The sequence below is a fragment of the Pipra filicauda genome, unplaced genomic scaffold, assembly GCF_003945595.2.
Source record: "Pipra filicauda isolate LSUMZ 115617 unplaced genomic scaffold, ASM394559v2 scaffold214_size1419223_pilon, whole genome shotgun sequence".
In the NCBI taxonomy this organism is placed as follows: domain Eukaryota; kingdom Metazoa; phylum Chordata; class Aves; order Passeriformes; family Pipridae; genus Pipra; species Pipra filicauda.
Genome location: NW_024104326.1, coordinates 449,703 through 464,327, shown reverse-complemented (window position 1 = coordinate 464,327; position 14,625 = coordinate 449,703). Strand labels below are relative to the sequence as shown.

The 14,625-nt window shown below is 38.5% G+C and overlaps 1 protein-coding gene across 2 annotated transcripts in view; it reads left to right on the top strand.

Annotated features, from left to right (window-relative positions):
* The window catches only part of GRID1 (glutamate ionotropic receptor delta type subunit 1), a 525,483-nt gene that overhangs the window by 462,809 nt on the left and 48,049 nt on the right, over window positions 1–14,625 (top strand). For both annotated transcript variants that reach the window (XM_039381152.1, XM_039381151.1), the window contains exons 9-12: window positions 4,302–4,403; window positions 5,941–6,138; window positions 8,035–8,359; window positions 9,774–9,912. In XM_039381152.1, the coding sequence (XP_039237086.1) occupies window positions 4,302–4,403; window positions 5,941–6,138; window positions 8,035–8,359; window positions 9,774–9,912 (764 nt within the window). The remainder of the gene's footprint in view (window positions 1–4,301; window positions 4,404–5,940; window positions 6,139–8,034; window positions 8,360–9,773; window positions 9,913–14,625) is intronic.

Below are 14,625 nucleotides of genomic sequence, written 5' to 3'. Positions count from 1 at the left end.
TAGATTGTGAGTGTCATAGATGAATTTATTTAACTCCTTGCACAGAACAGCTTTCATATTCACAGAAAATGTGCTCTGGTCTATATGTGTGCCTCTGGTTCCTAGAATGAGAACTGCCTGCCTTGCACTCTCTTCACTTTCCTGCTTTTTAGAAGTTTTTCAGGTGTCAAGGCAGGGGGTCCCAAATTTAATTTCTTTGGATAGTATAACCTTAACTCCAAAGGAGTCAACATATAGAAGATTTCAGGTTTTGGTAAAAAAGATGTATACTCTGGATAGATTATAACCATTTCAAACATTACTATACATCCGCTGATAATTATCTTTTTTTTATTTCTTATGGGAATCACATTTTCCCTGAAAAGTAGATCATGTTTAGGATGGTGTCATACTTAAAATTGTGTTATATAGCAGTGACATGTATTATTTGGACAGTAGCTACCATGTCGTAAACTAAAATAGTGTAGATGATCACTCAATGCTGTGATAGAAATATCAAATAGTTTTTTGCTAATGTCAGTTTTCAACTGTATTTACCAGTAGTTTGGGGTAATTTGCATCTCAGTTTGTTTGGGCCTGAGACAGACATTTGCCACAGTTTAATGGTGTGTTTACAGCAGAGTTAGAAAATCTAAATTCCAGTTCCTGATTCAATGAATTTGTAATTATTGTGTAATAGAGTCGCATGAACAGGCAGACTTTGCAGACAAACAGATGTGTAATAAATAACTGAGTTTATCATTCGTTCATCTCCTAAAGGAAGTGGCACACAGGCTCTCAATCTAATTGATCAGGTTCACAGGAGGTAGTGAATCTTGCAGATCAGAGTTTAATTCATGCAGCCTTGATTTATTTGAGCAGGATTGTCTGCCTCATTATGCTGATGAGGGTTGTCACACTTGCATGGAGTTGTTTCTGATATTCTCTGGTGTGAGTTTGCCATGACACCGCAATATGATTTCCCCTGGGGATCTAATCACTCAAGTAAATGTTGGGCAGCCAACAGCTACATAATTAACAAAGTCATGAAATTGCTTTTTAGAATTTGACTTCTGGTTTATCAAAGGGAACTCAGGAACCCTAAGCTTATACAGACATTAAGTTTTCTTTGGAGGTCCTGGCAGATACAAATACCTTTCAGGGCAAAGTCCTGAACAGCACGTTCAACAGACATACTTTGGATGATGTCCTTTATCATTTGATATTCCTAGGTTGTATTTGTCTGTGTTTTGAGTAAGTATGTTTGTTTCATTCTGCATTGCTTGTGGAGGGTTAAAATGTTAAAATTGTGATTCTCTCTCCAAGCCTTTCCTTGAAGTTCTGGTTGAAAATGCCGTAAATATTGATAAAGATCAGAAACATGTATTGAGTCAGTATTTTCCAACAAATTACCTTTTTGTCTGAATTCTACATTTGTTTCCTCTGTGTAGTCTTTATTGGATGATTTAACTTCTGATGTATGGCTAGAACTATGGGATTCCCAGCAACAGGACTGTTTCAGAAAGAGAAGTTAGGAAGATTTAAGTTGAAAACCTTTCATAGAGTAGCTGATTTCAAAACTTGAACTCACATAACCCAGTAATTTGAGAACCAAAAAATTCCCACCCAGACTGCCATTCAATACATGTTCCAGAGACCACTGATATTTTTAAAAACACATCCTGCAACTGCTGATTCTGCAAGTAGTTCACCATCATCAGATCTAAAAGCCCTTTATCTCCTATCACCTGATGGCTGTGCTAGAACCTTTGGCTTCAGACTTCTGGTAGGAACTCAGCACATATTTTTACGAAGAATGAGACTCTAATGGCCTTAACAACAGTACTCATTGTGTGTAACAGTGCTGGCAATTAGTTTCTTAGGCATTGATCTTGACAGGTCAGTTGTCACAAATTGATAGACATATCTGCAAATACATCAGTCCTATAAACAAAATTGTGTCTGCGAGAAGTGGAGGCTAAAATCGGCACATTTCTGAACAAGTGAAATGTTCCAAAGCACAAGGATGCACAGAAAAAATCCCTTCTGGAAATGGTTTTCCTTATGTTCCATTTATGAATTTTATCTGCATAGTTTGCTTTTTAGAGACTGAAAAGTTTGTGCCTCTATAGAGAACACTATGGAGTTCTGTTCTGAAGTGAAATATGCTCCTTCTCCTTGCACTTATCCCTGCTGCATAAAAGGGGAATCTTTGTCTTGCTCCCTTTGAATAAAAGGAATAAGTTTATGGTTTTTCACTGGCATGTCTCCAGTATTTTTTGGAATTCTTGGAGTTAGTACAGAATGTGAAACATAAGGTATGCAAGAAGTCCAAGGCCCTGATAGTTTTCGAAATGTGAATGTGTGGGAGAAGGAATTAATACATCAGTCCATGAGAAGTAATAATTTGAATGTGTTACATTTCCCATTTTTTAATAAATATTTATTCATCACTTGTTGATTTTGCAAACCATTTTGGCCAAAATCTTAATCATATACTTACTGCATAGGACTGCTGAAGAAGGCTTAAACAGTGAACTTTCTTTACATATTTGAGACACAATATATACCACACACTCCCCTATACTAATCTGTGAAGTCTGTTGAACCACGTTGTTTCATGTCAAATGAAAAACTGTCCATTTGGTTTGACAATAGCAAGAGTAAGAAACATCTGGAAATATTTCAGAGCAAACACCTAAATTCAAATTCAGAAGATACCATGGCTACAGGTATTTGTCTACCTGTTTTTTTGCAGACACTTCTATGTGTAGAAGCTCATCTGTCACTCCAAACTGGCATCACAGGGGAGTTTTCAGTCTAAGATACTTTAGCTTTCAGGTGTGTCATTAGAAAGCTGAATATTATTCATTCATTCTCCTCCTCCATCCTCCAGGTCATCTGGATAAAATGAGGTGCACTTTAATTCTTTCCTCTCCTATGTCTCAGCTTTCAATATTTAGTGACTATGGAATAATTTTCATCAGTTGTGATAGTTGCTCAATATTCACTGAATGTCCCATTCTTTTTCTAGTTCCCTGTTTATCGGTTTAGTGCAACAAAACAAAAATAAAACTGTACAGATCTCTTCCATCACATTTTATTTGTTGATTTGATTTGTAAGGCTTTAGGATAAAACTGAAGTCATAGAAATAAATCATGTAAGACATCTAGCCATAGGCATTTTCAGTGAAATAAGTTCTTTCCAAGAAGGTTTTGACTTGTTACATGAAAATTAGCTTCTGGCAGGAGGAATCCACATTTCACAGATCTTGGACTGTGTTTAATTTCTACAGGGCATGCCTTCAGCTAACAGCACTGCTTCCACATACGCGAGCATAGTATTGGTGTTTAAGAGTAGAGCTGGAAAAAAAAGAAGAAGCAGTTTCTACTCGATACTATTTATGACTCTTCTGAGCGAAATGACACTGTGGATTCTGTTTGGAGGCAAAAAGAATATCTGACTGCTGCTGCTGCTCAAGAGCATATTTAGTTTCAACAATCCAAAGGTCACTTAAGATTGACTTTTCTATTGAACCTGTTCTATTGAGTTGGACTGCATTTCTCTTCAGAAATTGCGGTAAAATTGATTTTTAAAATTATATATTTAATTGAAAAATAAAATATTTAGATATAATATTCCAGAGAGATATCCTGAAAATATGCATCCAGGTACATCTGGCAGATGCATGAAATAGTGGTAGGTATGAGATATTTGTTCATCAGAGCCTAGGACCTCAATAGGCTGCTACTGTTTTAGAAATGAGTTAGAAGTAGGGCAAGAACAGAGAAAATAGGACTCAAGATAGGATCTGAAGAAAATCTGAGAGAGGAGGCAATTTGACACCATAGAACCTATGTCAAGAATTTATTACTATCAGTGAGCAAAAATGTTGTGCAGCAGGAAAAATGGTCAGTCTTTGATAAACAGTGGAGAATTACTTGAAAATAGGCAGGAATCTGAGCAGAGAGGGAAATCTGGGATAGTGAAACCACAGATAATCCTCAAGACTGTCAGGCAATATAAACTTACTGAAGAGAAATGTCATATCAGAGTGATCTAAGCGAAATAATATGACAACTACCACAGATAATAGAGCAGTTACATTGCACGCATCCATGAAAATACATTCAGGCAAGGTACTTGTTTATGTCTATCCTCTGAATCTCACTAATTCTGATTCTGCATTAAAGAAACCCACACACCTCTCAACTTCTCTATATCAGTTCTGGATTGGGCCAAGCTACCATTAAATGTTTATGTAAATGCTGAAAGATTTCTGCTTACCAGACCTTCAGACTCACTGCACTTTCTGTTCTAGTTGGCAACGTGGGACTCTGAGAAAGGACTGAATGGCAGCCTACAAGAGAGACGTCTGGGCAACGACTTACAAGGAGTGACACTCAAAGTGGTGACTGTCTTGGTACGATGCTCTTTGAAGGATCTTTCAGGAAACAAAACGCTCAAAATAAAAAGGACCCGACTGGGTATTTTGGGCACTTCCCGCAGTGTTTTTGCCTATCATTTTCAGTTCTGTATTTTTGGATGATCAGTTACATAAGCATGGAAGATAGATGATGGCCTTTTATTATTCTATGTGAAGCTGTGCGCTGTCAGAGATACAGAGCATTTGTTTGTTTGCTTATGCTGTTTTTCTGCATTGTAATTCCTACCAGGCACAGAACCAGCACAGGGCCTGAGTGCACAGGGGGGCATTCCAGATATTGTGCTTCAACTTGGATAGGCAATTTCCAGCATTTCATGGATTTTAAGATCAGATGGGCCAATTATGATAATCTAATCTTGGCTCTTGTACACTGCAGGCTGTAAAATTTAATCAAGTGTTTCCTCCATCAAGCTCATAAATTCCCATTGAGATAAACTATATCTTTTAGAAAGGTGACATCTTTCCAAAAAAATCATTATGCTTTTGGGACTACTGTCTCTTAGACTCTGAGTGGTAGAAGAGCTCCTGTCAGCCAAGTTCTACATTAGGGGCAAATTAGGGCTTAAATGCATTCCTGCCTGAAATATTGGAGTCTGCAGATTGCAGAATGTGATGTCTTTCTGTGGCTTTTAATCATCTTTTTCTGAATCATGGTACAAATAGGCAGTACTACGTGAGATCATTAAGACACTCCCTCCAGCCCTCAGTTTACTTTTCTCTATTTATGCTGTAGCTGATGTGAGAGGTAAGCAGACAGTGCGAGTACCAGGGTACAAAGGCAGCCAGCTGTGGTGGCTGTGCTGCTGGCATCCCTGGCATTCCCCTGCAGGAGAGCAGGACATTCGTGCCCAACAGAAAACATCACACAAAATGCTGCATTTCCTTGGTCCCAAAACATACTTTTAAATTAAAATATTCCAGAAACTAGTACTCATGAAGGTTATTCTTTGAATTTTCAAAATTTTAAGTGTTCGCTAAATGCAGTGTTTTTAGCTCTTGTTTCAATATGTCTCTTGGATAAAAGATTAAGAATTGTATGTAAAAGATGGCTTTCTAAATCTAATATGATCTGAGATACATGGACAGCAGTAATCTTCCTATCTAGGACTGATGTGCTGAACTTAAAATCTGTACTCTAGACAGCTATTTAGGACACTAAGTTAGGTCTATGTACCTCCTTTATCACCAATGAGAAGAGGCAGGTGTTTTAGAGAGGAACTAATCCTGTGGATGCCAGGAAGCTGCTAGAGGGGATTGAGTTGTCTTCTGGAGTCTTTGCCTCTTCTCAAGAACTATGGAAACCTAAGGCCATGGACAGGGCTGAGGTGGTGGTGTCTGGTTGGGATGCTTCACGGTATCCCACATTGCCTACAGTTTTTGCCTCAGAAGGTTATGAGTGTCTCAAAATCTGTGCCAAGTTGTTCAGAATTAACTCAGGAAACGTCCTTTTGCTAAGAGGAACAAACTAAAAATCTTGTTTCAAGTGCCAGTTAAGATGTTGTTTTGTTCTCAGGAAGAACCTTTTGTGATGGTGGCAGAGAACATACTTGGGCAGCCAAAACGATATAAAGGATTTTCCATTGATGTCCTCGATGCACTTGCCAAGAATCTAGGCTTCAAGTATGAGATATATCAAGCTCCTGATGGCAAATACGGACACCAGCTCCAAAACAGCTCATGGAATGGCATGATTGGAGAACTTATTAACAAGGTACACAGAGAAGAAACTGCACTATAAGAAAAAAAAAAAAAAAAGAAAAAATATTACTCTTTGGAGTAGGGTGTCAAAGCTTTGTAAAGGTGTTTAAATATTCTCCTTTCCTCATTTCAAAATACAAGAGAATGAATTAGGATGAAAGCATCAGTGCAGAATGCTTCTGAGCTATGCATGGTTTGAGTGTGATATAAACTGCAATTTAAGACCTACCTGTAAACAGGATAGAAACTAAAGAGGCTCTTGTTTTATTTGCTCCCAACTGCTCTCAACATAAATTATATCAGTGTAAATCTGTGTGTTTATATAGCTATTAGAAGAGAGGACATGCATTTGTGTGAGGGAATGACTATAGAAAATAGAGAAAAAAGGTATTCTTCAATATGAATTTCTATTATTTTAATTTTTGCCATTATGTGTTTGCTATTTTTTTGTAGATAGGACTTTATTTCTGTCACTTTGTTTGACTCCAACACAGGAAAAGTGACCCTAGTAATAGGGGACCAGAATTTGAACTGATCTCAAGATTATTAATTCATTTAAAACAGAGAGGACCAAATTTCTTTTCTTAAATACAATCTTGCAAATCCAGGAGTAAATTAACTGTACTCCATTCAAGTAGATGGGGAAAGCTTGTAACTTAGAATCTCTCAGAAAATTGAATTAGATTATATTTTGTTAATGTTCTTGCTATCTGACATGGGACGAATGTTAATCAAGAAGAAGAATCAAAGGAATTAATATTCCATGTTGTTGCTCTCTGTAGGAAAGGTTACTCTTCTGCAGTGGAGTTATTACTGAAAATTAAAACTTTCTCATTGTCTAGTAAATAGGTGGCTCAGTATCTGGTAAGTAGATGTTTAGAAAGAAATAGAAGTAATTAAAGCAATAGCCAATGTGTGTGATAAGGGGATGCTCTTGGTTGGTGCTAGGAAACATAAAGAATTTTTACCTTATTTTGCATTGACATAAGCTGTTTGATTTTCATTGATTTAAAAATGAGTTAAGGAATCCTGTTAAATTTCCTTGGAAATTGCTTTCTTTGAAGCAATAAAGTGTCTATTGTGGTATATTTAAAAAGTATTTCTGCTACCAGTTGTTCCATTGACTCCAAAGGATTTTAAAGCAGACCTCCCTCATCTAATATTTGCTTTACTTTCCCAGCAAAATTAGAGATAAGAAACAGAATGTACATTCTGTGTTTTGAAGAGAACTCTTCTTATTAAGATGGAAAAATATTGAAAATCTAACTGCAGCTCTTCAAAAGCTTTGGGAATCTTATTTATTAACTTTTTTTTTCCTTCATCAAGTTTGCATACTCTTTAAGGACCACCTCCAAGTAAAACCTACTTGTTTTAAATGTTGAAGTCAAAGCAGTTTCAAGAACAAGGATGCTTTTGGTGCCTTCTTCCTGTTACTACTTTTTGCAATCGCTTTATTCGTTTTAAAAAACAAAATCTTCTCCCTAGTTGTCGTATAAAGTCTCTTCATGAATATGGAAAGCTGGCAATTCTGCAGGGAGAAAAACAAACACTAACTCTTCACACCTTGCTACCAAATACACCAGCTAAATAATCGGTGTTTCTTTCTTTATTGCTTGCAGTGCACCAAGGTAATATGGTTTGGAAAACAAGTGAGGGATAAAGGTTAAATAAGTTGGACTTCCATAGAGTTCAAGAGTACCTTGACAGGTTATGTTTCACTCCTCTGCTTTAGACCAATGCAATTAACTAATGCTTAAATTATGAAACAGATTCTGATTTTATTTTTAACCAATTTATATAAATACATCTAAATGTTTTAAGTTATAGAAAGAAAGTGTCTCCTTAAGGCTCATGCTGGCCAAAATGGTGGTGAAAGGGAGAGCCCTGACCTGTTGCGCTTGTCTCGCAGAGAGCAGACCTGGCCATCTCAGCCATCACCATAACACCCGAACGAGAGAGCGTCGTGGACTTCAGCAAGCGCTACATGGACTATTCTGTGGGCATCTTAATCAAAAAGCCCGAAGAGAAAATCAACATCTTCTCTCTCTTTGCCCCTTTCGACTTCGCGGTGTGGGCCTGCATCGCCGCAGCCATCCCCATAGTCGGCGTCCTGATCTTCGTGCTGAACCGCATCCAGGCGGTCAGGGCACAGAATGCTGCCCAGCCCAGCCCTTCTGTGTCCTCCACCCTCCACAGTGCCATCTGGGTTGTGTATGGAGCCTTTGTTCAGCAAGGTACTTACCCTCCTATAAATGCCACTGAAAGCCCTTCAGAAATGGTCTGCCTTGGGTAAAGCAGGGCAGGACGTGTCAGTCTTGGCCAGAGTGGGCTAAAGGTGAAAGAGGAGGCTTGTGTGGGGAGGTAATATGTTTTATTAGCCTAGCTGATGGAAAGTGGGAAGAGGTAAGTACGACTGGGGGATGTATTTCTTTTTTTTTAATGGCTTTTCTGCCTCTCATTAAGTCCAGAAGAAGGAGTAGCAGGCTTTTTCACTTTGGGAAAATTGTTACACTAGAAATAAACTACAGAGCTGCTTGGTGCAGAATTACAACACTACTCCAGCTCTGAAACTAGCACTTTTTCTAATTGTTTGAATTTCATTTATAAATATAAATAGAAATTTATATACTTTTGAGCTTATGTGAGACAATTCAACTCTTGGTTCTTTGAATTGGTTATGAAAATTATTTGTGGTCTTATAACTACCCTCAGGAATCTCTAGGTATAGGACTAAACCTACTGAATTCAGGAAGGCTGTTACCATTAACAAAGTTAGTTTTGTAACTAATTGCTTGCAAAATCTGCCCACACAGTTTTTGTGTCATATCTATAATGTTAGTTCTATTCTTGAAAGTCAGGTCTTGTTGAATGCCAATATGTGGGTAAGTTATTAACCTTTTTCTACATTTTTTGTTGTTGTGATTGCAAGCTTATAAAGCTTCAACTGGAAAATCCTTCCTATTGCTATGAAACTTGGTCCCTCATGTCATTAAGGTGGCATCCCTGACGGGTTTAAGTGCAGTAAGATATGGTCAGCACAAATGTATGCTGAATTGACTAGCACCAGCTCTATGGTAAAGTTTAGCCTCCAATGATGTTCAAGCATGAATGTGCTTGAAGACTGCGGGAAAGAAATCTTCACGTTATTTGAAATCTTGCAAAGAGTAACAAGTGATAACACTAATGCTTCAGTCTTTTCAGATTTAAGTACAGCAAAGATAGCACACAAAACATTGGGCAACTCTGTGGGTTTTTTTCCCCAGTTCTAAAATTATAATTGAAAACAGAACAGTACTATATTCTGAGCACTGTAATTGATTTAATTCCTGCATATTAGTTGTGCTTCACTATTCAACTTTCTTTATTCAGAACTTTTTTCATGTTCTCTAGATTTGATCCTCAATAATTCTCAAGGGAAATGTGTTGAAAGATGATTTTCTAGAACACTGTCTAGGGCAAGATGTTGACTGGCGAAAATACTTTTAAATTATCAGTCTCAACAGAAGCAATGCTTTTTCCACAGTGAAAGGGAGGACTGGAGGGGGAGCAGAGAGGGAGCTCCAACAAAGTCTAACACAACAGGGCACACAGAGGGTGATTGTAAATGGAAGCTGCTGAGAGACCCTTATTTTCTCTGTTTATTTGTAGGGAGTGAATCCACTGTCAATTCTGTGGCAATGCGCATTGTAATGGGAAGCTGGTGGCTCTTCACCCTTATCGTGTGCTCTTCCTACACAGCGAATTTAGCAGCATTTCTCACAGTATCAAGGATGGATAATCCCATCAGGTAAGAGCCTCTTCTTAACATGAAGCTAGAAACTTGGATTTCACAGGACGGTATTATCCATTTGAGCACTCATTCTTGCAAGAAAGAGATAACTCTCTAATAAAATACTCTTCTTATTTGCTGTGTCTGTTTTTCTCTTCTCTCCCCCCTCCACCTTCCCTCCAACAGCCCCCAAGCAGTTTTGACAAGTGCATGGAGGGGACAATGGCACTTCAATTGTGTGTTTTTCCAGAAGAGAGGTCTTTTGTATGTTCCTGGTTGTTTGGCGGCAATTTGGGGGTGTGGGGGGTGTGTGTGTATGTAACTTGGGGGTTTTTCATCAAATTTAAAAGCTAAATAGTGTTTTTATTTTTTTCCCCTCACAAAAATGTGGACAAAATTCCCAGCTTCACACTGGCATAGAGTACTGGGCCACTGGTTTTTCACACTGAGAACTGACAGGGTAAGAGCCTGATAGCTCATGTTTGATCTGATGGCGATGGAGCGGAGAGGTGGCAGTGCAGCACAGGCTCTCCTCCTAGAAAATTCTGAGCCAAGGATTTCAGGTGCTAGAGGGTGACACAGTTAAGTCGTTGGTCTCCTCTGGGATTGCATTGGGAAGACTGGGACTGAATGTTTGTGCTTGTCACTGAGGTGAGGCTGGTACTTAAAAAGCTGCTTTTGCCTTCTCTGTGGTATCTGCACAGTAGGACATGAATAAGTGCATTTCTCATAAACCTGAGTTCAGCAGAATTTCCCATTTTTAGCTTGTCAATGTTTACTTACAGATAATGTAACATTTTTAATAGATCTAGTCTTTTAATAATAATAAGGCCTCCCCAAAACCATAATAAGCTTTGGGTTTAAATTAATTTTGTTAGTTTGTTAGTTTAAATTAATTTTGTTAGTTTGTTAGTTTTGCTAATTTTGTTAGACCCAAAATAAGTGGGTCTTAACAGTAATAGAAATAAGTACTCCAAGTAATTTCTGGAAATACCACGAGAAACTATATAGAATAAAACTTTGTGTGAATAAAATCTATGTGTGAGGCCTGGAGGTACTGGGAAAAAGTTAAGCTCAATGAATAAATTGCTCTTGAAAACCAAGACACAAATAACTATCCAGAAAGCTTGAAAAATGACGTTTTTAAAAAATTCTGAAAGTTCTATTTCTTTCGTTGCAGAAGAGTTTTTCTCTTTGGGCTAATTAGCACTTCCTAAAACTCAGCAAAGTTCAGAGCAGGACAAAAGTTGGAGTGCAATTACGTGAGGAATCTCCAAAAAAAGACAGAGGTTTAAGAACCAGAACTATGAATTTTTAGAGGAGGCCTTTGAGGCTGAGCTGTTGCAACATTTACAAGGGGTTTTGATTTCCCTTCTTTTTAAAATTAAAGGACATTACTAAGAATCTTGAGAAGGAGAGAATTTCTTTGGGTAAAGGAACTGCTCAGTGTTGTTTCTCGAGCAAAGACTCAGGCACCCTTCTGCTGTTAGAGATGCAGCTGGAAAACGGTAATGAAATGCCTTTCTATATCAAACAGTACCTGCTGCTTTGCAGGTTCCTGTTATCCCCTTGTACAAGGTGAGGATACAGGAGGAAGAAATCACTCTATTATGATTTGAAAACATCAGCAGAGTCATTCAGGTGCCAAAACGTAAATGCCAAAAGTAATTTAAGCTGCTATAAGGCTCACTGCCTGTGCTCCAGCTACTTGGCTATAAGGTCAGGGGTCTCCATCAGGAGTTGTCAGCCACAATGTGGATTGTTCGTATTGCCTGAGATGTCAAAAGTGGTCCTGGATGCTGTGGCTTAGGTACCCAAATCATTCCTGAGGTAATCTGAAATGGAACTGTCAGAATACCCTCTGAGTTGATCACTGGTTGGCATAATTGAGACAGTTAAGAGAGTGGCTTGTCTTGGCTTGCCTATGGCTATTTTACAAAGTTTGCATAATTTCCCCAAGATGCTCCTACTCTGAGAGAAAGAGGTCTGGAGTAACCCCTCTCATTGAAAACTGTGATTGCCTTAGGAAAGAGGAAATGGGGTAAAGAAATAAGTCTCCCTTCATCCATCTCTAAGTTATGATGAAGATATTTTCATGTCCCTACTCTTCAGGAGAAACATCTTATAAAATGTTTTGTCAGATTTAGAGCAAATCATTTTCCTGAGAAAGTAAATTACTGCCCTACCTGAATTCATTGTGTCTCGGCTCCCACTACTAACTGGCTTCAGCATCATATGATGTGGAGTGGCTATTTTTGCCTCTCTAACTCTGCCCTCAGCTTGGCCACATTATATCTTTCATGAACCCAGAAAGGAATACTTATGTGAAATCCATTTTTCCCACCCAAAGAGGCACAATGAATTACAGTGAAAACTTGCTCACCAGCTGAGAGCTACCAAATTCATCTGTGTATACTTCCATTGTTAAGAAAAAACAACCTCCATCATTTCAGGAAATGTGTGCTGTTATCTCTCCTTCTATAGAGAAGTCCTCTGGTGTTCAGTACTGCTGCAGCTCAATTGCCAGCAGGAGAGAAATAAGTATTATGGTGCTGCAGTAGCTGCTACATAGTTAAGATTTTCATTACAAGACTGATTTTCTTCCCAAGCCCTCTCCAAAATGCTTAATAAAAGTTGTTTCAGCATCAAATTTGGCATGTGTGGTCTGTGACTAGTGAAATAGAAGTATGTTTGATTGAATAACTAGGTGTCAATCAACCCAGTGATCATTGCCTCTACAATTTCACTGCAAAAACAAGTGTGTCATAGAAATCATAAATGATATTTATTAGAAGGGGCTTGGTGAGACATTCGCTGCAACAAAGTTGAGCTGTTGGAAGGCAGCTTTTTAGAATCAGAATGTCAGATGAAAACCTGCTCATAGGTGAATAATTTTTTTTTTTAAATCTGGGGTAGTTAAGTCTCACAAGAGTATTCCACCCTGACAAGAGTTTTAGAGACTTCCTGTGTCTCACAGAAAGGTGAGCTACCCAGAGCAGGAGGCATGACAGAAAGCAGTTTTGATATGCCACCTGTATTTCTGTTTCCTGAAATAAAGTTCTTAAATCCTAAACAGGTTCCCAGGTGCTGTGCAGTCCAGGTGCTCAAATCCCATGTAAGAGATGTGTCTATCTTGGAAAGAAAAAATATCCTTCTCCTTGGATTTTCCCAAATCCTCAAGGGCTTCATCACACGCTCGCTAACAGGAGGAGGCACTGGGTTTCTGGCCTGGCATGGCAGCATGTGCTGCCTTGCTCCTCCCATGTCCTGTGAGCCCATCACTCATCCTGGTGTGACAGGGTGGCGGGGAGGGTGTGAATGTGGAGGTTAAGACCCATATCAAAAGCTCTGTCCCTTCAGGAGATCGAGTCTAGCAAGAAACAATGTGAGCCTTCCCTGGCTGTCCTCCATTTTTGGTTTCTAGCAGATTGTCCTTCTGCTCCCCTTTGCTCTTATAATGCTGCTTCTCTAATCCCTCTGTCTAAATTACCTCCTGCACTTCTCACCTTCTCTCTGCCTCAACCTCACAACAAGGGGGCAAAGGCAATGTCGTGGTTAGCTCAGAATTTCTGTGTTTGTAGAGATTTGCAGGCAAGGCAGGGAAACATCAAATAGATTTCCTGGCCACATATGGGCAGAGGAGTGAGATATTACCCAGTCCAATAAAAAACAGGGAAGGCTGTTTGTGTGAATGTGGTGGTGGCCACTGCTTTGGAGCTCAGGCCAAGAAGCTGTGATCCATGTTCTAACTTTGTAAATGAGTAGTTCTCAATTCTTGTTTTGAAATAGAAATCTAGGTAATGTTTAGAGCCTGTGCTAATCCTTGACAATCTCATTTAGACCCAAACAATTTGCATTTATTATTCTAATATTTGCCTTCAGTACTATATGCAGCTGCGGAGTCTTCTAATGGGTCAGACTGCCAAATAAGGCAGAATTATTACATGTAAGTTTGTTCTTTCTTTTGTCTTATTACATTTTCAAACAGCTCTTGGATCTGCTGTCTGACCTTCCATTTGTAATTATGAGTTTAATTAGCAGTGACTTACATTCCAGCCTCATTTCTTGCTAACAAGCAGACGACACGCAGTTCAATGGCTGCACAGATATTCTGAAACTGTGCAGGTTTTGGAGAGCTTGTCTGACAATAGGTTAAGAATCAAGCAAGAAAAAATAGGACATTAAAAAGTATTCTATTTGCAAATTCAAAAGAGTTTAAATTGAAGATTTTATCAAATTGATCCTTAACATTTGTACATGCTATGAGTGTTTTGACACCCATATATGTATATGTATAAATGCATTCATGGACTGCATACAAATGCACGCTGCGTCTCCTTTTAAGTTTGCAGCTGTTGTTTCATGATTTGGGATTTCCTTATTTGCATTTTAATCCCCAAATTTCTTGTGTTTTGGTGACAGCTGAAGATTTACTGCAGCTTAGTTGGGGTGATAGGCTGGCACTTGGAAGACTTGGGTACAAATTCTTTTTCTACCACACGCTTTGTTTGATCTTGGCAAGCTTAGCCTCCTCTCTCTCTTGGTTCTCTTTCTGCATAACAGAGTACTAATATTTTCTTATCTTATATGGCATGTTGTCAGTTTAGCTGCTTTAAAGATGATGGCCAGAAATGACCATATTATAGTAGCACTGCAGGTATTAAAGCAGATAGATTTTCTGGGTTGCATACAAAACAGAAACAATCTCAAAATATTTTAAAAGAAAATGAG